This window comes from Anomaloglossus baeobatrachus, chromosome 5, assembly GCF_048569485.1.
Source record: "Anomaloglossus baeobatrachus isolate aAnoBae1 chromosome 5, aAnoBae1.hap1, whole genome shotgun sequence".
Taxonomy (NCBI): Eukaryota; Metazoa; Chordata; class Amphibia; order Anura; family Aromobatidae; genus Anomaloglossus; species Anomaloglossus baeobatrachus.
In genome coordinates this window covers 332,675,036-332,698,431 of record NC_134357.1, presented here as the reverse complement: position 1 = coordinate 332,698,431, position 23,396 = coordinate 332,675,036, and the positions used below count along the sequence as shown (strand labels likewise).

The 23,396-nt window shown below is 44.2% G+C and overlaps 1 protein-coding gene across 2 annotated transcripts in view; it reads left to right on the top strand.

The window, feature by feature from the left end:
* The window catches only part of RPN2 (ribophorin II), an 83,315-nt gene that overhangs the window by 59,285 nt on the left and 634 nt on the right, over window positions 1-23,396 (top strand). The window contains exons 5-17 of one of the 2 annotated variants that reach the window (XM_075349816.1): window positions 3,218-3,293; window positions 5,446-5,580; window positions 5,676-5,852; window positions 9,726-9,844; window positions 15,263-15,368; window positions 15,868-15,959; window positions 16,040-16,154; window positions 17,407-17,601; window positions 17,773-17,859; window positions 19,778-19,873; window positions 20,442-20,517; window positions 20,605-20,734; window positions 21,007-21,077. In XM_075349816.1, the coding sequence (XP_075205931.1) occupies window positions 3,218-3,293; window positions 5,446-5,580; window positions 5,676-5,852; window positions 9,726-9,844; window positions 15,263-15,368; window positions 15,868-15,959; window positions 16,040-16,154; window positions 17,407-17,601; window positions 17,773-17,859; window positions 19,778-19,873; window positions 20,442-20,517; window positions 20,605-20,734; window positions 21,007-21,058 (1,456 nt within the window). In that variant the 3' untranslated portion in view covers window positions 21,059-21,077. The remainder of the gene's footprint in view (window positions 1-3,217; window positions 3,294-5,445; window positions 5,581-5,675; window positions 5,853-9,725; window positions 9,845-15,262; window positions 15,369-15,867; window positions 15,960-16,039; window positions 16,155-17,406; window positions 17,602-17,772; window positions 17,860-19,777; window positions 19,874-20,441; window positions 20,518-20,604; window positions 20,735-21,006; window positions 21,078-23,396) is intronic. The other variant, XM_075349817.1, reaches the window with a different exon arrangement.

The following is a 23,396-nucleotide window of genomic DNA, read 5'->3' as shown; positions in this document are numbered from 1 at the left end:
CGCACATCACTCCACGTGTACACACGCACGCACGCACACACACACACACTCACTCACCTGTCCCCAGCCTTGCATTCCTCGCTGCACTGACGTCCTCAGTGCCATGGTCCCACTCGGCTCCACAAACCCCGCACTCCGCCCCCCTCACACATTCTCGGCGGCTGAACGATCAGCTGATCACCCGGCGACCGGCTGCTGTGAGTGATCAGCTGATCATCCGGCGACCGGCTGCTGTGAGCGATCAGCTGATCACCCGGCGACCGGCTGCTGTGAGCGATCAGCTGATCGTTCACAATAGTCTGCCGCCGGTAAAACGAAAGAAGAAGAAAAAAAAATAAAGACTATGTACGATCCGTTGTGCCACTAAATGCAACACATCCGTTGCATCCGTCACACAACGCAATGCAACGGATACCGTTCAACGCAAGTGTGATTTGCACTAGTGGGACACTAATGGAAGTCCAACAGCCACTTTTAGGATGCCACTAAGTTTACTCAGTGTTTGCTAGTATAATGGCTTAGTAACAGTGAGCTTGAGTGTGCAAAGGCCAGGAGGGTACAGTGGCTGGGTTGTGGGTCAGTGTACAGGAAAGGAAGCCTCACTTTATATCCCTCCTAATGGGGAAATGCAGCGAGGAAGTCCCGGAGCTTAGCTACACAGACGCTGTTATCTTCTGTAGCTGTTAAAATCTGTTTCCACGGACCTGACTGTCACCTATGGCTCTGAGCCTGCTGTTATTAGCCCTTACAAGGGCTAATAGAAACTTCTATCCCTGTTCTGTATAGCGCTGTGTGTAGAGCGTACACAGCAGTATCGGAGACAAGAGCTGCACCAGATGTGACTGACACCCAGACGCAGAAGAGATAATGGCGTCCGGACGGGCAGATACCCGTTTTTATAATGCAGGGACATGTGACATGGACATCCTATCACACATGCCGTTGCTTCTCTGGCTAAGGCTATGTGTCCACGGTAGAATGTACCTGCGGATTTTTCTGCATGAAAATCCGTCACTTTCGCGGCAAATCCGCACCTTATTTTTGCCGCGGATTTTGATGCGGATTTTTTTTTTTTTCCCCATTCTATACCCAAAATCCGCACCAAAATCCGCAACAATAATTGACATGCTGCAGATTTTTCCGGATCAAAATCCGCGGCAAATCCGCCGCGGAAAAATCCGCAGCATGGACACAGCATTTACAAAATGCCATTGAAATGGCTTGGAAGTGCCGCTGCTGCAGATTTTCGGAAAATCCGCGGTAAATCCGCGGCAAAATCCGAGCAAAATCCGCAGCGTGGGCACATAGCCTAAAAGTCCACTTAGCTGTGTGTGTGTCTGGGATTGGCTGACATGCTGGCCCGCCCCACTACACGTGCGCACTTAGGGAAGGAAGACAAGGAAAAAAAAAAAAAATGTCGATCACCATTATACATACAGCAGTGATCTGAATGCGCTGTTCCCGCACACTATACGTTGAAATTTCATAATAGTGTGAGTCACAGAGTGACTTACACTATTACAGCGGAAAGCCAGCTAGTAATTAGCTTGTCTTTTTGCTGCTAGAACCGTTCTCGAACGTAACTAGAACTATCGCGCTTTAGCAAAAAGCTCGAGTTCTAGTTCGATCTAGAACAGCCCCCAAAATCACTCGAGCCGCGAACTGGAGAACCACGAACCGCGCTCAACTCTAGTGACCAATCATAAGAATCAAGCACTCATAAATATTGTAGCAGACACACAGCAATATGTGTAAAACTTCTGATATAATTTAAGATAGTTGTCACTGCTACAACACTGATCCTACAGATGTGCCAGCTGAAGAAAAGCACACAATTATTCCACAGGGACAAAGTCATTATATTACAACACTCTTAAAGGGAACCTGTCAGGTGCAATATGCACCCAGAACCACGAGCAGTTCTGGCTGCATATTTCTAATCCCTGCCTAACCGTCCCTGTATACACTAGCATAGATAAAGGAATCTTTAGGAAAAGTATTTCTAAAGATCCTTTATGATATGCTAATGAGCGCAGGGACTAGGCACAATGCTGTTAGTTGCAAGGGCGTTTAGACAGGCCGCATAATGAGAACAAGCTCGTTTCCCAATTGTCAGTCTGCCTAACAGACAGACAATCACTTAACTTTCTTAAAAATCATTCTCCTCAGCAGCATAAAGCCCCATGTGAGCAGGACATGTACTGCTGATACCATATTTTACACACTATTTAATCGTATTAACAATTGTTTTGTGAAAATAGAAGTGTAGTTGTCCAGTCTAAGCAGGTAGCCCATCAGCAGCCACTAATTGGCTGTGACTGGCCTGTCTAATTGAACCCTTGGCTTGTGTTGCTCTTTATACCATTAATGGGAAATGGCGTGGGGAGTCGCCTTTCAACAGTTTCTTCGAAGCGACCTCGGCAGAGATGAGAGAAATTGTCATCTAGGATTGCAGAGGTTTTTGCTTTTCTTAAGTCATTCTGGACACTTCTATCTTGTATGGGGGAGCTGGAAGACTGAGGGTCGGAAGAGCTGTTGATTGCGCATGGCCGATTTTGCTCTGCCAATCACGTTGTTCTCTCTGAGATGAGCCGCAGGCCAGCATGTCAGCCTTCGCCTTTTTCATAGAGAACACAGTAGCACTTGGCTGAGCGAGTGCTTCTGTGTATGGGAGTGTAAGCTAAGTGACCAGCCGAAGCATCAATCTGCCATCTAATGTGTGTGGTCAAGCTTACTCTGGAGCAGCAAAAATAGTCCGGTGAGTCCCATCTGATGTATAAGAAAAAAGACCCCGCACTCGAATATATATTTTCAATCAATTCTGTTCCTTTATTCACTTTTTGAACATCTCAGCTCCATCCCGAGCTTCCAACAGCAGTGCCTGGGTCCTATATCTTATTTTGAGCTGTTTTCCACGTTCAACGAAGCTAAAGGGTGGAGTGCCGATCACCTCTTGGATCTTACCATATAATGTATAAGCCTATTATAATCATCCTGAAGGAGGTCCATGCTTCTGAGGATCAAATGGCATGTCTCAGTGGATGCATTGGTTCCCTTATTTTTTAGTGCATACAGTATATCAACCAGTGTGTATGTGCAATAACCTTCATTTGGAATCTGCACTTCACCACCCAATTGTTTTGTTGTACAATGATTACAGTTCATTAATCCATTACTCCCAATATGTCTCACTTCCATGTCGTCTGTTTTTCTGCAGAACGATTGAAGCACTCTTGACTGCCGCTATGCTGTCCCAGCAGGCCAACCTCCGTGGGATTGTGGAGGAAATAGAGGTAACGGGATCATAGCATCAGAGGAATGTGGAAACATTTTATAGTGTTCTACGCTGTAGTACATTTTTTATTGAAATTTTGCTTGTGGAAAGTTCATCATTTTGGGAAAAAAGTGCTTTAATACAATTCATGTAAATTCCATTATGCCCTGTTTCTAATATCAACCTTTTATTGAGTTTCATTGTTATTGGACTTCAGACTTGAGCTGTCGATACACATTTTTATTGAGCTTCATCAATGCCATGATTCTTTCCATGCTTTCAGTCACGCTATGTGTTTTGTTTTTTTAATCGAAAACATATGAGAAGCCATCCATACATGTGTTCTACAGATTTCTGTTGGCTAGTGACACAACATTTCATAAGCACATCCGATAGTCGTTGGCTGAAAAGTCTCATGTGGACTTCCAGATTAAGCCAACATGAGTACTGCACATGGGGAATCTGCTGATCAAAACATTATACACTGTGTGCAGACTTATTAGGCAAATGGGTATTTTGATCACATGATAATTTTTATACATATTGTCCTACTCCAAGCTGTATAGGCTTGAGAGACAACCACCAATTAATCAGGTGATGTGCATCTCTGTAATGAGGAGGGGTGTGGTGTAATATCAAAACCCTATATAAGTTGTGCTTAATTATTAGGCAACTTCCTTTCCTTTTCAAAATAGGTGAGAAAAGAGATTTGACGGGCTCTGAAAAGTCCAAAATTGTGAGATGTCTTGCAGAGGGATGCAGCAGTCTTGAAATTGCCAAACTTTTGAAGCGTAATCACGCTTCAAATCAAGTGTTTCATGGCAAATAGCCAACAGGGTCGCAAGAAGCGTGTTGGGCAAAAAAGGCGCAAAATAACTGCCCATGAATTGAGGAAAATCAAAATGAAGCTACCAAGATGCCATTTGCCACAAGTTTGGCCATATTTCAGAGCTGCAATGTTACTGGAGTATCAAAAAGCACAAGGTGTGCCATACTCAGGGACATGGCCAAGGTAAGGAAGGCTGAAAAACGACCACTTTTGAACAAAAAAACATAAGATAAAACGTCAAGACTGGGCCAAGAAATAGCTTAAGACCGATTTTTCAAAGGTTTTATAGACTGATGAAATGAGAGTGACTCTTGATGGGCCAGATGGATGGCCAGAGGCTGGATCAGTAAAGGGCAGAGAGCTCCACTCTGACTCAGACGCCAGCAAGGTGGAGGTGGGGTACTGGTATGGGCTGGTGGTATCATCAAAGATGAACTTGTGGGACCTTTTCGGGTTGAGGATGGAGTGAAGCTCAACTCCCAGACCTACTGCCAGTTTCTGGAAGACAACGTCTTCAAGCAGTGGTACAGGAAGAAGTCAGTATCGTTCAAGAAAAACATGATTTTCATACAGGACAATGCTCCTTCACATGCATCCAACTACTCCACAGTGTGTCTAGCCAGTAAAAGTCTAAAAGATGAAAAAATAATGACATGGCCCCATTGTTCACCTGCTCTAAACCCCATAGAGAGCCTGTGGTCCATCATAAAATGTAAGATCTACAGGGAAGGAAAACAGTACACCTCTCGGAATAGTGTCTGAAGGCTGTGGTGGCTGCTGCACGCAATGTTTATCGTAAACGGATCAAGCAACTGACAGAATCTATGGATGGTAGGCTGTTGAGTGTCATCATAGAGAATGGTGGCTATATTGGTCACTAATTTTTTGGGGTTTTGTTTTTGCATGTCAGAAATGTTTATTTGTGCAGTTATATTGGTTTACCTGGTGAAAATAAAAAAGTGAGATGGGAATATATTTTGTTTTTTATTAAGTTGCCTAATAATTCTGCACAGTAATGGTTACCTGCACAAACAGATATCCTCCTAAGATAGCCAAATCTAAAAAAAAAACCACTCCAACTTCCAAAAATATTAAGCCTTGATATTTGAGTCTATTGGGTTGATTGAGAACATAGTTGTTGATCAATAATAAAAACAATCCTCTACAATACAAGTTGCATAATAATTCTGCACGTGGTGTAGACACATTTATACACAACATAACTTTTTCTTTATGCAGTGAATAGGCTAAAATTGTAATTTATGGTCATTTAAGATGAATGGTTGCCATTTTTTCCCCCTTTTAGAAGCTGACTTTTTGTTTGTTTTTTTTTCTTTCATAGGACTTAGTGGCGCGACTGGATGACCTGGGTGGTCAGTATCTGCAGTTTGAGGAAGGACTAGAAGCTACTGCTCTGTTTGTGGCTGCTACATACAGCTTGTCAGATCATGTTGGTGTGGAGCCTGCCTTGAAAGAGGTAACAAAAGCTCCAGAAGTGTTCTTACTAAGTCTAGTATTTAAGATTACTGCCTTCTACTTGTGTTTCTCAAAAACTACTCTTCTGTTTCCCAGGACCAGATTGTCCAGCTGGTAAATGCCATCTTCAGCAGGAAGAGCTTTGATTCCCTCTCTGAAGCCTTCAGCGTGGCCTTTGCTGCCTCTGCACTTTCCCACAATCGCTATCACCTTCCACTCATTGTGGTGCCTGATGGTCCTGCTGCTGTGTCTCACAAACAACCCCTCCTTAGAGTACGTATTTCTGCCAGATATGGATGACCTGGCTGAGTTGTATGGATATGGTTTTTATTCACAAGGGTATTGTGGTTCCGCTCCATCAGGTTACTTGTCAGAAAATTGTAGTGTTACCCTGTGACATCAAGAGAAGTATGAAGCTGTGAGCCCCAAATTAAGGGGAACCTGTCACCTGATGCCCAAACCACAGCCAGCATTAATCAGAGCTTTCTGAACAATTGCATCTAGGAATATTTTTTCTGAAATGTTTTGGCATTTCAGAGAAAATCTATATTGATAATCTGGCTTCTTCCTGTATTGCACTGGTTGATTGACAGGTCTGTCATGTGTGTACATAGCGAGAGACCTGTCAGTCACCTGGAGCAGTGCTGAGAAAAGCCAGTCATGAGTGGCAATGGACCATTCTCATCTCTTCCTATGGTCAGAGCTTCACACTAAGTTTACTCTAAGGCCGCTTTCACACTGCGCTCTGTTGTTCACCATTTTCAGGAGTATACGCTTACTGGAGGCGGGCACCCAGACACTCTATACTATGTCTGGGTGTCCACCTCTAATAGGCTTATGCTCCCAAAAATGTTGCACGACCGAACACACGGTGACTCAGTCTGCACCATTATAGTCAGTGGCCCCATCGGCGCATATGTCCGAAACCCGTTTTCCGTGGGGTTTGAAAGGACGCTCTGACGGTACCACTGAACGGTGATGGGGCGGTAGTGTTAAAGCAACCTAACACTTAGGAGATTTTCAGAGAAAAATATACCTGGTGACACTTGTGCAGCCAGATCCTATTCATGCTACCCCATAGTTTGAGTAAATCAATTTGATCCTTTGCAAATTTTTAGTGAAATTTTATTGAAACATTTTTATTGCTGCAATTAATATAAAAGTGAGCAGCTTTGCAGCTATTTATTGAGGATTATATCCTAATGATTTTGAGGGTAAAAAGGCAAATGGAATGTAAAGGATTTCAAAACCAGGATTGAGAATTAAAGTGTTTTTATTTGTCAACGCGTTTCAGTCTACACTGACTCCTTCCTCAGGACAAGCACAAATAAGCTAGATTTGGAAATGCATTGACAAATAAAGCCACTTTTATTCCCTATCCTGGCTTTTGCAATCCTTATTGAACAGCAGTGCAGATGACATCCACTTTCCTTTTTATCCTTTTGAAGACTCCCGTGGATTTGCAGCAGCTGTTTCTGTGTAACACGAGTGGTCGTGTCACACAGAACCACACCCAGGCACCCCAACTTTCTATCTTGGATGAGACCCTATTGCGCTTTTGTTCTCCTATTTAGTATCCTTTTGATTTCCACAGATATGTTTTTATTTGTTAGTACTTCATGGAAATTTGATTCTGCTGTCATCCAGCTTTCCATACAGAAGAAAGGGGTAAAATATCAGTCTGAGTGCAGAGGGCTTTGTTTTACCTGAAACTATGAAGTCACAACGTATTATTGCTGTATGCACCATAGGGATAGTTTATACCCTATTTGTGAAGTTGCTTCTTTTATTTATTTAGTTTGGATGTTTATGAAATAATATATTCTGCACGTTTGACCCCTTTTAGATTATCTGTAGAGATTTTTCTTTTTCGCTCCTAATTGGGAGACCCAGACAGTGGGTGTATAGCTACTGCCTCTGGAGGCCGCACAAAGAACTACACTTAAAAGTGTAAGGCCCCTCCCCTTCTGGCTATACACCCTCCCGTAGGAGTACAGATTCCTCAGCTTTTCAAGAAGTCCAGCGGATTTTGACGTGGGTGGAAAGCAGAGCGTCCACCATATCTGCAGTTCACATCCCAGGCGTGGAAAACTGGGAAGCAGACTTTCTCAGTCGCCAGGGCATGGACGCAGGAGAATGGTCCCTTCACCCGGACGTGTTTCAACAGATCTGTTGCCGCTGGGGGTCGCCGGACGTCGATCTGATGGCGTCACGGCACAACAACAAGGTCCCAGTTTTCATGGCACGGTCTCACGATCACCGAGCGCTGGCGGCAGACGCCTTGGTTCAGGATTGGTCGCAATTCCGACTCCCCTATGTGTTCCCACCTCTAGCATTGTTACCCAGAGTTCTCCGGAAAATCAAGTCCGACTGCCAGCGAGCCATACTCGTCGCTCCAAATTGGCCAAGAAGGTCGTGGTACCCGGATCTGTGGCATCTCACGGTAGGCCAACCGTGGGCACTACCAGACCGTCCAGATCTGCTGTCTCAAGGGCCGTTTTTCCATCTGAATTCTGCGGCCCTGAACCTGACTGTGTGGCCATTGAGTCCTGGATCCTAGCGGCCTCAGGTTTATCTCAGGGAGTTGTTGCCACAATGAGACAGGCTAGAAAACCATCCTCAGCTAAGATCTATCACAGGACGTGGAAGATATTCTTAGCGTGGTGCTTGGCTCAAGGGTTTTCTCCCTGGCCATTTGCATTGCCAATTTTTCTTTCCTTCCTGCAGTCTGGGTTGGAAAAAGGTTTGTCCCTTAGCTCGCTTAAGGGTCAAGTCTCCGCGTTATCCGTATTCTTTCAGAAGCGCTTGGCACAGCTTTCTAAAGTACGCACGTTTCTCCAAGGAGTTTGTCATATCGTTCCTCCTTACAGACGGCCATTGGAACCCTGGGATCTGAACAAGGTTCTCCTTGCTCTTCAAAAGCCGCCTTTCGAGCCTTTGAAAGAGGTTCCCCTTTCTCGGCTTTCACAAAAGGTAGTTTTTCTTGTAGCGGTCACGTCTCTTCGAAGAGTGTCCGAGCTGGCGGCGTTATCTTGCAAATCTCCCTTCCTGGTATTTCACCAAGACAAGGTAGTACTGCGTCCAATTCCAGAGTTTTCTCCCAAGGTGGTTTCTTCCTTTCATCTCAATCAGGATATCACTTTGCCATCTTTGTGTCCGCATCCAGTTCACCAATTTGAAAAGGGTTTACATCTGTTGGACCTGGTGAGAGCACTCAGGATTTACATTTCTCGCACGGCGCCTCTACGCCGTTCGGATGCGCTCTTTGTCCTAGTCGCTGGTCAGCATAAGGGATCGCAAGCTTCCAAATCCACCCTGGCGCGGTGGATCAAGGAACCAATTCTTCACACATACCGTTCTGCTGGGCTTCAGATTCCATCTGGACTGAAGGCCCATTCTACCAGAGCCGTTGGTGCGTCCTGGGCGTTGAGGCATCAGGCTACGGCTCAGCAAGTGTGCCAGGCGGCTACCTGGTCGAGTCTGCACACGTTTACCAAACACTATCAAGTGCATACCTACGCTTCGGCAGACGCCAGCCTAGGTAGACAGGTCCTTCAGGCGGCGGTGGCCCACCTGTAGGAAGAGGCTGTATGACAGCCCGTTCATGTGGTATCTTTTTACCCACCCAGGGACTGCTTTTGGACGTCCCACTGTCTGGGTCTCCCAATTAGGAGCGAAAAAGAAGAAGGGAATTTTGTTTACTTACCGTAAATTCCTTTTCTTCTAGCTCCAATTGGGAGACCCAGCACCCGCCCTATCTGTTTTTAGGGTTTCGTTTTTTCGGGTGCACATGTTGTTCACGTTGTTTCTTAAGTTCTCCGATCTAGTTATCGGATTGAATTTGTTTTTGAAACTGTTATTGGCTTTCCTCCTTCTTGCTTTGGTACTAAAACTGAGGAATCTGTACTCCTACGGGAGGGTGTATAGCCAGAAGGGGAGGGGCCTTACACTTTTAAGTGTAGTTCTTTGTGCGGCCTCCAGAGGCAGTAGCTATACACCCACTGTCTGGGTCTCCCAATTGGAGCTAGAAGAAAAGGAATTTACGGTAAGTAAACAAAATTCCCTTCTTTTTGTTTTTAACAGCTTTTACCTCTAATATTGTTGTAATCTAGCTGAAATACTTTCTTTTTTTCCTCTTTTGCATAGCTTTTGGTTACCAATGTTCTCTCCCAGCGACTATCAGATGCCAAAGTGAAATTGACTGACGCCAAGTCTAGTAGCACCAAAGCCCCAGTTCTGGAGCAGGCAGCATTTTCTCCATCTGGGTAAGACACGTTCTTCATGTCAGACAGTCTCTCCGTCTTCACTAAGTGCGACATGTTTCAATTTACTTTAATTACAGGTACACTTATTTTTTTTCGTCAAGTGAGCTGGTAATTTGTCAATTGTTATTGCATAATGTGCTATAAGGATGTCACCAAGCACTTAGCGACGAACGCTGTACATCATTGTATGGTGCAGGTCCAGGAGCTCAGCAGCATGGGTACCGCCTGCGTCACATAGTACCAATCGCATCATTTTAACTTCTTAAAAATATATTTTATATATACAGTACAGACCAAAGGTTTGGACACACCTCATTCAAAGAGTTTTCTTAATTTTCATGACTGAAAATTGTAGAGTCACATTGAAGGCATCAAAACTATGAATTAACACATGTGGAATGAAATACTTAACAAAAAAGTGTGAAACAACTGAAAATATGTCTTATATTCTAGGTTCTTCAAAGTAGCCACCTTTTTGCTTTGATTACTGCTTTGTTTCCTCTTGCAAAGTCTCATTTAGGAGAATAGTGTTCCCCCGTGGTCCCCACATAGCTTCTCATGAGCCAGATCAGACACCCCATACTTTGCACTGACGAGGGGCAAGCACCCCGAAACAGTGTCTGCAAATTGGGATTCTGATCTGGCATAAATCCTAAGTCATATGAAAAGGATTGTTAAAAATCCACTTTTGACTTTTAGGATCGCTACTTCCAATAGGTGGCGCTGCACTGGAGTTTGTCTCCTTTCCTGGAGAGACAATTTGATTACTGCTTTGCACACTCTTGGCATTGATGAGCTTCAAGAGGTAGTCACCGGAAATGGTGTTCACTTCACAGGTGTGCCCTGTCAGGTTTAATAAGTGGGATTTCTTACCTTATAAATGGGGTTGGGACCATTAGTTGTGTTGTGCAGAAGTATGGTGGATACACAGCTGATAGTCCTACTGAATAGACTGTTAGCTGCTTTTTTCTTGCCATAACACAAATTCTAAGTAAAGAAAAACGAGTGGCCATCATTACTTTAAGAAATGAAGGTCAGTCAGGCCGAAAAATTCGGAAAACTTTGAAAGTGTCCCCAAATGCAGTGGCAAAAACCATCAAACGCTACAAAGAAACTGGCTCACATGGGGACCGCCCCAGGAAAGGAAGACAGTCACCTCTGCTGTGGAGGATAAGTTTATCCGAGTCACCAGCCTCAGAAATCGCAGGTTAACAGCAGCTCAGATTAGAGACCAGCTCAACGCCACACAGAGTTCTAGCAGCAGACACATCTCTAGAACAACTGTTAAGAGGAGACTTTGTGCACCAGGCCTTCATGGTAAAATAGCTGCTAGGAAACCACTGCTAAGACAGGCAACAAGCAGAAGGGACTTGTTTGGGCTAAAGAACAGAAGGAATGGACATTAGACCAGTGGAAATCTGTCGTTTGGTCTGATGAGTCCAAATTTGAGATCTTTGGATCCAACCACCGTGTCTTTGTGCGACGCAGAAAAGGTGAACGGATGGACTCTACATGCCTGGTTCCCACCGTGAAGCATGGAGGAGGAGGTGTGATGATGTGGGGGTGCTTTGCTGATGACACTGTTGGGGATTTATTCAAAATTGAAGGCATACTGAACCAGCATGCGTACCACAGCATCTTGCAGCGGCATGCCATTCCATTCAGTTTGCGTTTAGTTGGACCATCATTTTATTTTTCAACAGGACAATGACCCCAAACACACCTCCAGGCTGTGTAAGGGCTATTTGACTAAGAAGGAGAGTGATGGGGTGCTACGCCATATGACCTGGCCTCCACAGTCACCAGACCTGAACCCAATCAAGATGGTTTGGGGTGAGCTGGACCGCAGAGTGAAGGCAAAAGGGCCAACAAGTGCTAAGCATCTCTGGGAACTCCTTCAAGACTGTTGGAAGACCATTTCCGGTGACTACCTCTTGACGCTCATCAAGAGAATGCCAAGAGTGTGCAAAGTAGTAATGAAAGCAAAAGGTGGCTACTTTGAAGAACCTAGAATATAAGACATCTTTTCAGTTGTTTCACACTTTTTTGTTAAGTATTTCATTCCACATCTGTTAAAGAGAAGGTATCGCGGTTTTTTATTTTTGTATTAAAAATAGTGATTATGAAATCAAGTATTTCTAATACAAAATGAAAATCGCAGCTTATTTAGTTTTTATGTAATTCTTATTTTACTGGAGGCACTGGGGGCTGCCATGCTGGATTTGCCGTGTGTGTAACGACAGTAACTCCTTCCTTTATGGCAGCCCCTGTGCATAGACTCTGATAGTCGGGCTCCGACCCCATGCTGTACGTTACAGTGGGCGTCTGCTGGCACCTGGACGCGCCCCCTGGGCTGTCCAGGACACAGCAGAGGGAGGAGACCGGCGCCATTATTGTGGAGCTCACAGCATGTGCTGTTTGCTCCACTTAACCCCTGTCACCCGCCGGGATGTGTGAGTACGGGCCCCCTCCCCTCCCCTCGTTACTGTCTCCGATGACATCCCATCCCTCCGTTCTCCCCAGTCCCTGCTCTGCCCCAGCTACTGACGCCACCCCTCCCCCCCGCCGTTACCGTTTCCAATGACACCCCCCCTCCCTCCGTTCTCCCAAGTCCCCGCTCTGCCCGCTGCCGCAGCTCCCCCAGCTCTGCCCGTCGCTGCTGTGTGTGTGTGTCACAAGGTCCCCATCAGGGGTGATTGTGAGTGTGTGTCGGCGCTTGCGATGCTGTGCAGTGAGCTTCCAGGACCTGCGAGAGGATCACATGGGAAGCATGTGATATCTCCGGATGTTGTGAGTGTGTGCGCGCGATTGTACAGGTATATGCGATATCGTGAGTGTATGCGATCGGATGTGTGAGTGTATGCGATCGGATGCGTGAGTGTATGCGATCGGATGTGTGAGTGTATGCGATCGGATGTGTGAGTGTATGCGATCGGATGTGTGAGTGTATGCGATCGGATGTGTGAAATGTCGGCCGGACGCAGGGGAGGATGGCATGCAGCACAGCTGCCTGGAGCGCCCACTGGAGGTCACAGGGAGGAATGATGTGAAAGGGGTGTGTGTGTGTCCATCAGGGGTGATTGTGTGTGTAGGTCCCCATCAGGGGTGATTGTGTGTGTGTAGGTCCCCATCAGGGGTGATTGTGTGTGTGTATGGCACAAGGTCCCCATCAGGGGTGATTGTGTGTGTGTGTGTGTGTGTGTGTGTGTGTGTGTAGCACAAGGTCCCCATCAAGGGTGATTGTGTGTGTGTATGGCACAAGGTCCCCATCAGGGGTGATTGTGTGTGTATGGCACAAGGACCCCATCAGGGGTGATTGTGTGTGTGTGTGTGTGGCACAAGGTCCCCATCAGGGGTGATTGTGTGTGTGTATGGCACAAGGTCCCCATCAGGGGTGATTGTGTGTGTATGGCACAAGGACCCCATCAGGGGTGATTGTGTGTGTATGGCACAAGGACCCCATCAGGGGTGATTGTGTGTGTGTGTTTGTGTGTGTGTGTGTGTGTGGCACAAGGTCCCCATCAGGGGTGATTGTGTGTGTATGGCACAAGGACCCCATCAGGGGTGATTGTGTGTGTGTGTTTGTGTGTGTGTGTGGCACAAGGTCCCCATCAGGGGTGATTGTGTGTGTGTGTGTGTGTGTGTGTACGCGTACGCCACTGCATGTGAGTACCTGTGTGTGTACCGGTGATACTGTCTGCAGGGTTGTGTATCTAATCCTCTCCTGTGTGATACTGTCTGCAGAGCCGTGTATCCAATCCTATCGTGTCATACTGTCTGCTGAGCGGTGTATCTAATCCTCTCCTGTCTGATACTGTCTGCTGAGCTGTGTATCTAATCCTATGTTGTCTGATACTGTCTGCACGGCTGTTTATCTAATCCTCTCCTGTGTGATACTGTCTGCAGTGCTGTGTATCTAATCCTATCGTGTAATGCTGTTTGCTGAGCTATGTATCTAATCCTCTCCTGTGTGATACTGTCTGCTGAGCCATGTATCTAATCGTCTCCTGTGTGATACTGTCTGCAGAGCCGTGTATCTAATCCTATCCTGTGTGATACTCCTGCTGTCCTTGGTGACACTTTAGACATTTCTGGTCACCAGGAAAATGACTGTGCATTGTGTTCTTACATGTCATTCTCTGTTATCTGTTGTAAACACTCAGATTGGGAGGGGGGAGGCGTGCCATCACACACAGGAGAGCAGACTCCGCCCACTTTACGTCAGGCTGTAATCTGAGCTTTTTATACAGTGGAAATTCAGTAGGAGTTCAGAAGCTGCTCCCCCTAGTGTTTAACAGTGGAAAATATAAAACTTTTTTAATTTTTTTTTTTATATTTTGCACAATTAAAAAAAAATAATATTTAAAGAAAACATTTAAACATTATTACTTTACATTTTTGCAGTTATTTTTTTTTTTTTTGACGATACCTTCCCTTTAATTCATAGTTCATAGTTTTGATGCCTTCAATGTGAATCTACAATTTTCAGAGTCATGAAAATAAAAAAAAATCTTTTATATATATATATATATATATATATATATATATATATATATATATATATATATATATATATATATTTTATATATACATATTTATTTACCATGTCTATATGTATATAAAATATATGAATATATATTTATTTACTATAAACTAAAGACATATTCTCTCCTTTTTTTTTTACCAAAGTAAAAGAAAATATGATATTTGGTATTGTTTAGTGCATTGTTGCCTCGACTAGTGAGATGGGGTGGATGGCGAAACACGTGAGAAAGAATGTCACTACTGTTGGTATATGCAGTGTGTACATGTATGTGCGTGTGTGTGTGTGTGTGTGTGTATATATATATATATATAATATATATATATATATATATATATATATATATATATATATATATATATATATATATATATATATATATATAATTTATTTATACACACAGGAAAATTTTGTATGATATTTCCATATATAATTTTTACATCTTATTTCACCCCTTCAGATCAAAGCAAAGAATTGCATTCTTTTCACTATTCAGCACCAGACAGAATTGCTTTTCAGTACATTATATTTCAGTACATTATATAGTAAAGTGATAATCGTAGAAAACTGCAATTAATTTAATTGATTTTCATGGAAGAGCACACCGTTCAGACCAGAACCCCTTTCTAGAGGTGTTATGTAGTTAACAGTGGACTGATAATATTATTTACTGCACTTTCCAACTTGTCCTTTTTAGTCCTTAATTGTAGGTACGAGACATGAATACAATATATAGGTTAATTTCACTGGAATCTGTTTATTCTGCTGCTGTCACTCTGATCTCTGCAGATCTGCGCTTAACAGCCACTAACTGCAGAACATATTCACATTCATACAACATAATTTCCTTCTTTCTTTTTTTTACCTTTTTATAGAGACGCATTTGAACTGAATTTTATGGATTCGAAGCCAGCAAGCGGCTACTATGACTTCTCCGTGAGCGTGGAGGGTGACAGCCGCTTCCTGGCAAGCCAGGTGGAGGTGTGTATGACCTGAAATCTGTCTGACACGGAGACCTATAATTAATAGTGCCAAATCATCTAGCAAATGTGCTGCATAATGTGATGTAGAGCTTTCCAGGGCCTTTTCATTTTTATTGCTCGGGTCTAATTATCCTAATTATCCACTTGGAATGTCTGCATATGAAAGGCGTGAACAGAAAATGATGGCTCTGAGTCTTTACTTTGCCAGGTTTTGAACTCCTTGAGATGAGCAAGAGACTCTCGAATGAAATTGTATAAGGCTGCGGGACATTGTGCCCTCATTCTTCCATTTTAAACAAGTGCGAGGCAGCAGTTTCTTTCCCTCATAGAATGTAGGGGCTGTGGAGGCAGGGAAAGGAAATGGTTAATATGAATCAGTATTAACCCTTATGTGGCTCCTCAGGTTTAGCCTCGAAATGTACCAATGAACTGTTATCGCAGAAGTCTGTTCGATATTATCGGAAAGTGAGCTGGACTGTAAACTGTTCTCATTACAGATTAAGGTGAAGGTGTCAACAGAAGTTGGAATCAGCAACGTTGATCTCTCCATAGTGGATAAAGACCAGAGTATCTCTCCGAAAACTACCAGGTAATTGTGGCATCAGTTTATGGGATATTTCGGGTGTGTAAGAGACTGTAAAAAAAGCTTAAAGGACTTCTTCCTTTCAGGGTGGCATTCCCCTCCAAAGCCAAAGGACCGTTTACTGCTGACAGTCACCAGAATTTTGCACTGTCTTTCCAACTTACTGATGTGAACACAGGAGCCAGCCTGACTCCTCATCAGGTACATTTCCTAGCACACATAAGTTTGTTATATAATTGAGGCATTGAAGGTTATGGCCATTCATCGACATGTTTGAGGGAAAAAAAGATTATCCAGATCATCCTATACAATATTTCTTTACACATCGATCTGACAGCAGAAGTAATGGTTATCTGGGACTAATGCACTGCAACAAATACAAAAGAGAAAGGGGTCATCAATGCATTAATAGTTCCTTTAAGGGATTGCATGACCGCATAATATTGATGACCTCTTATGGAATAGGTCATGATATAAATTGTGTTTTTTGATCTTACACAATCTTTTAATTGGATAGATCCTTCTAAAAAAAAAAAAATGGACCAAAGAGAGTGGGAAAGCTACACTGTATAGCAGCCGCAGCTCCATTCAGGTGGTTAGTGGCAGCTTCTGGGCATTACAGATTTCAGATAATAGCAGTAGGTCAGAGAGAGGTTGCTGGGTGTCATCCCTGCCAATCAGTCTGATATTTTTCACCTATATGAAGAAAAGTTCATGTATATTATCTATATTGAATATATTCTAGAATACTGTATATAAGAGCCCAGGCCGCTGTATATACTGTAAAAAACACCTTTATTATACTTACCTAGGGGGCGGTTGGGTCTCTGGACCCATGTCCTGCGCCTCTAATATCCTGTAGTGTCACTGTCCTCCTTCCCAGCTCCATGTGAATGATGCGTCCTACGTCATCCACACAGTCTTCCATAGTGCTCCTGCACAAGCGCGCTTTGATCTGCCCCTGAATACACATCAAAGTATTGTGGTGCAGAAGCTCGAGCGGTCTCTGACCTCGCACCTGTGCATTACAGTACTTTGCGCTGCCCTCAGCAGGGCAGATTAAAATGCGCAAGAGCACAATGGTGGCCTTTCTGTGGATGATGTAAGATGCGTGATCCACACGGAGCTAGGAAGGACAGCAGTGGAAGGAAAAGAGGAGGCACCGGACTGAGACCAGCGACGCCGACCATACCCCAGATGATTATTTTTTAAAAATGCTATTTATATTATACAGCGCGTCATGGACACTTATAGACAGTATTCTAGAATGCTGTATATAAGTGCTCACTGCTGGTAGCTGCAGCTTATAGGGGACAAATCTGGTGACAGGATCCCTTTAACCTGTCAATACTAAAAATCAAGATGAAGCCATTTTATTCTGCAGGACATTTTTACAACCAATTACAGATTGCATTGCGATAAACAATAACTTATTTTTCCGTTTGATTCCCAGACATTTGTTCGTCTACATAACCAGAAGACTAGCCAAGAAGTGGTGTTTGTTGCGGAGCCAGATAATAAGGGGACATATAGGTTTGAGCTTGATCCGTCTGAGAGGAAGTCTGAGTTTGACTCTGCGTCCGGCACTTACACGCTCTACTTGATTGTCGGCGATGCTACCCTGGAGAATCCCATCCTCTGGAATATGGTATGGTGTAGGCACTGTAATAAAATAGTTATTAAACAAAGCCATGTATGGAAGACTGGGTCATTTTTTGGTGGGAAATAGAAAAGTTGTGGCTGATATGACATTAACTAGCTAGGACCTGTCTAATACTTAATAAAAACCTTTTTTTTTCTTTTCTTAATTCTGGTTTAGGCTGATGTTGTCATCAAATTCCCTGAAGAAGATGCCCCAACTACTGTCCAAAGCAAGAACCTATTCACCCCTAAACCAGACATTCAGGTAACTGGATTCAGAGCATATGAGTGTGCCCAAATGGATTTACGTTATTGGAGATAACTTGTCTTAACTTTTGGGATATTTCATGGAAAGTACATTTATCAAGAAAAAAATATTTGATAACGAGAAACTGAACATTAGAGAACCACAAAAGTAATGTTAACGTTCACTGACTGCAGCAGATATTCTGCACTCTACGGGCACCCGTAATGATTGGTAACAGAATGTACAGTGGAACCTTGGTTAACGAGAACAATCCGTTCTGGGACTGTGCTTGATAACCAAGCTACTCGTTCAGCAGAGCAAGATATCCCATAGGAAATCATTGCAATGCTGACAATTGCTTCCACAACTTGTTAAATGTCCCATTTTGGTCCCCTATTCTATCATTCCACACACGCACAAACACACACAAGCACGCACAAACACAGATTATGCTCACCTTACCTTCTGTTCCCTGGCCGGTCTCCTGGAACTTGCAGTTCGCCCGTACAAGATGTGTATCGGGTAACCAAGGCAACCGATGCCGGACCTTCCACACCCAGTGCGCTGACGTCAAAGGCAGGAGCCGCTTACCTCTGATTGGCCAGCGCGCTGCCTTTGAGTAGCGCCTGACAGAGGAAGTTCTTCCCTTGTCGCGATGGTTACCGGATACACATCCTGTGGAGGCAGGACCTTCCCCTGTCAGCCGCTACTCAAAGGCAGCACGCTGGCCAATCAGAGGCAAGCGGCTCCTGCCTTTGATGTCAGCGCGCTGGGAGCGGAAGGTCCGGCATCGGTCGCGATGGTTACCCGATACATGCAAGTTCCATGAGGCCGGCGAGGGAACGGAAGGTAAGGTGAGCATATGTGTGCGTGCGTGCGTGTTTGTTTGTGTGTGTGTGTGCGTGCTTGTGTGTCTTTTCATGGACTGCAAGAGTGGGTCAGCGCGGTGGATGTACGGAATCGGAAGTGTGTGCAGTGAGTATTTGCTCGCACAGCAAAGCTTGCTCGTAAACCGAGTTGCAAATTTACAGAAAGCTTTGCTCGTTAGGCGAAATACTCACACACCAAGTTACTCGTAAAGTGAGGTTCCACTGTAGTTTATAATCTGTTAACAGGCAAGCAGCTACTTTACAAAATCATCCTGTCTAACCTGATCTAGAATTAGCATAAGTATTATACCATCAATTCACTTTTTTACTTGCAGGACCTGTGTGAGGTCATACCCATGTGACCAGAAGGGGCGGGGCCTCAGCCAACAAAAAAAGTTGCATCGTGGTATCAGCTTTGTTGGCTGAGGCCCCGCCCCTTCTGGTCATATGGGTATGACCTTCACAGGTCCTGCAAGTGAAAAAGTGAATCGATGGTATAATACTTTTATTCCCTCTCCCTGTTAGAATTAGCATAAGTATGAATCCCCCCCCCCCCCCAGATTTTATCTGCTCCTCAGCTGCTGTCACTCATCAAGCAGCTGCTGATTTTATAAACTTTACTTTTTTGGATTTCAAATCCTAAACATCTGAGCTGACCATCACAGGTCTGTATAGACTCAGCCTGATAGTGCCAGTATAGCACTGGCTTTAGGTTATATACAAAAATCCTGGTGATTGGTGCACGTTAAAGTGTATTTTCCTTTGATCGTGTTATGACATAAGACTAGGATATGCCTTAACATTAATTGCTGGGGGTCTGACATTTGGGACCACTCTATTTTCTACCCTTGCATCGCTGCACATGATCACCCAATAGTGCTGTGTTATTACTTACTATGGTTGGAATACCCCTTTAATTATGGGAGAAGAAAATCTCCTATATGCCTTCACTGGAGATCAGTTTCCTGTTCCGGATTGCTCCCTCCACATTTCCAATGCTAGCATGAATTGATTTATTGATCTGATCTGTATGTATGACTTCCCTAATGTGCATATTGTATGTGCAGCACTTATTCCGGGAACCTGAGAAGAGGCCACCTACTGTTGTATCGAATACTTTCACTGCCCTGGTCCTGGCACCATTGCTCCTGCTCTTTATTCTCGTAAGTTACAATACTAATTTTATTCATTTACACTCTTCCTTCCCTGCTACTTCTAAGAGAATCTGTCAGCAGGTTTTTACTATTAAATCTGAGAGCAGCATAAAGTAGAGACATAGGGTGTGATTCCAGAAATGTCACTTATTAGCCTGTGTGCTTCAGTTTTAATACTATTACTGTTTTATCAGCAGGAGATTATCACTGCAGGACTAGGTCTTACATGCAGGCTAACCCTGCCCCCACCACTGATTGGCAGCTTGCAGACAATGCATAGAGTACACAGGAAGCTGCCAATTAGGGGTGTGGGCGGTTATACACAGCTCAGCATTCAGACCACTGCCACATCTACAACAGGGAAAACAGGGATTCTATCCAAACTCCACCAAGTGATACATCACTTGGATCAGGTCATATGCCTCTTCATCATGTTGCTGACAGATTCCATTGAAGCAATGAAGAAACAGGCCTTGATTGATATTTTTTTTTGTTTTGTATGCCCCTTAAAGTTTAGGCATGCTGCTACAAATATTCCCTTGATTTCATATAATAACAATGCTATTTTTTTTTCTAGTGGGTAAAGATTGGTGTAAATATCTCCAACTTCAGCTTCTCTCCGAGCACACTGCTCTTCCATCTGGGACATGCCGGTATGTTCCCACATGCTATTGCTTGCCATGTGTAATGGATCCAGCAGGCGGATCATTTTACTACCTAATTTGTATTGACTTTTCTAGCTATGTTGGGCCTGATGTATGTCTACTGGACTCAGCTGAACATGTTCCAGACTCTGAAGTATTTGGCCCTACTGGGAATTGTCACGTTCCTGGCTGGAAATCGCATGCTCGCCCATAAAGCAGTCAAAAGGTAAAGTAATCTGTGTAATCATCTCTGCTTTCAGATGGAATGCAATTCCCGGAAATCGAAATAAAATGGCTGCTCTCTGGTGCCTTCTATTCTTCCACTTAGCACGCACTTTCCAATTCTATCTGTCTGGGAGTGTTACAGACCCAGGAAACGTGTTCCTTTGTACTCGGCCTTCTCTGCTGTAATCTTCTCTGCACTCAGAGCCGTCTCGGTGACTCCCAAGCTTTCATTTTCTCTTCCTCTGCTTCTTTCTCCTTCCTCTCTTCTCTCAGGACTGCAGCTGAACAGAGCAGTAGGTTGGCAAAGTATAGAACGCTTCGGTAATCTGGGGGCGTCCCATGAAGTAAGGCTCCCTTACCAAATCATTGTAATGCATGCCAACCATGCTCCATATCACAAACCCTGTGCCTCATGACCATGTTTAGGACTAACCACTTGCTGTGATGTCTATTGCAACTGCACGGGAAATGCATTTCCACCCATCAGAGGTTCACTCCCTTTGCTTGGCTTTAATCTTCTCAAGTACAATGAATGGACTATGTGTATCTTGCTTCACTAAAGAGCAACCCTGCTATCATGTCCTAACGTACTCCACCTGCATTTCCAGCACAGCCTTTATTTTTTGTCTAATGTTGATATGAATCCATGTCATATATTGTTCCTATTAAGGCTAGGTTCACATTTCCGTTAAAATGTATCAGTCACAATCCGCTGCTCTGGTAAACAACGGCATCCGTTTAGCGGATTCCGTTGTCTCCCATAGACTTGTATTAGTGGCGGATTGCGACTGATGATCTTGCGTTGCATCCGCTGCATCGCGGTCAGTCGTTTTTTGACTGACCGCCGGGCAGGAGCAACACAGAATGTAACATTTTTCTGGCCGTCAAAATTAACGTACCGTGCAGGAATCCATCAAGCTTGTAATGGATGTCTATGGTGCTGGATTCCGTCATAATCCGTCTTTGGCACTGGATTCCGTCATGCTCTACTGAGCATGCCCAGCATGTTTGGCACACCCACTGGGCTGTCCCAAACACAAACGGATCATGACTGATCCATCAAAAAACGGACGCACAGCGGATGTAACGGACGCGACGGATCAGTTTTTTCACAGGATTCCTGTGAACGGAATCCTGTGAAAAACACATCTGTTGCGTCAGTTGATATCTAAAAAACAATTGATCTGTTGCTGACTGATTTAAAACAGAAATGTGAACCTGGCCTAAAGCACCACTCCAGTGTTTTGTTTTTCAGCGCTGGAGTGGCGGTTTAAATGTAAGCTCCCTGCCCCTGGTATTATACTCACCTACCGCCGTCTTGATCCTTTTTCGGCGCACCTCCGGTCCAATGGTACCATCTTGTGCCCATAACGTCTGAATGGCCATAAGTCAGAAGTTGTCACTAGCTCTTAATGCAAGTCTATGAGAGTCAGAACATGTCTCTCATAGAGTTACATTAATTAGTATGTGACGCTGAAGGTCACAATGAAACACTGGAGATGCTGGCAGGTCACAAATCACCGGAGACCGACCGTAGCAACACTGGAAACAGGTGAAGATGGCGGCAGATGAGTAATACAGCCTGCATGGGACTCTCCGGTACCGGGGGCTTTGGGGGCACTAGGGGTTTAGATTTCTTTGATCTTGTCAGATGAAAAAGAAATCAGTTTTACCGGCCATTTATTTTTTTTTTCATGTGTTCGTCGGTATACGGTGTATACCGCCGATCACATTAACGGGGTCCAAAAAAAACACCCCGATTCATAATCTGGGGGTTCTCAGCTACCCCCGGTAGCTGAAACCCCCGAGATTTTCGGTCGCTGGGGGGCGCTACAGGCTTTTTTCGGGCCGCCGCTTTAAAGCGGCGGAACAGAATAAGTACCCTGTTTTGCCGCCGCTTTAAGTCGTACGGCCGTCGTTATGAGGTTAAAGCACCACTCCAGGTGTGAAATAAATAAAACAAATCGCTGGGGGGATGTTTTAAGGAAGAGAATTTGTACATTTATAAACCAATACAGTTTGTTTTGCACTCTTAACATAAAGTTTTCCCTTCAAACAAATTTAAAGGGACCCTGATGTCAGTTTTTTGCTGCTTGAGCAATGGGCAGCATGATATCCTAACAGGGCACCTCTTTTCAGAAAATATATGCAAGGCATTTTTTACTGACACTTTTCCAAAATAGTGGTTGGCCCCAAATTTTGCTCATTTTTAATTTCCGTACCAGACATTGTTGTGCTAATCTTTTTTCTCAAGCCCTTGGTAGGTGTAAATTTGTCTTGTACAGCCAGGCAAAAGATGCATAAACTTAATAAGTCTGTGCCTCCTATTACTTTAGTTCATTTTACACCAGATAGCCTAATCTGTGAGCAGCATAACGTAGGGGCAGAGATCCTGATTCCAGCAATGTGTCATTTACTGGGCTGCTTAGTATAGTTTTGATAACCTACTGCTGATTAAACAGTGATTTTATCGTTGGAGGACTACTTGGCGTGCTGCCAGGTAGTCCAGCATATTCATGAGCTCTGTATAACTGCTAGATCTGCTGCAGAGAAAACATTGATTTTATCAAAATGACAGCAAACAGCTCAGTAAGGGACACATTGCTGGAATCAGGGTCTCTGTCTCCACATTGGGCTGCTCTCAGATGGGGGAGCAGAAACTG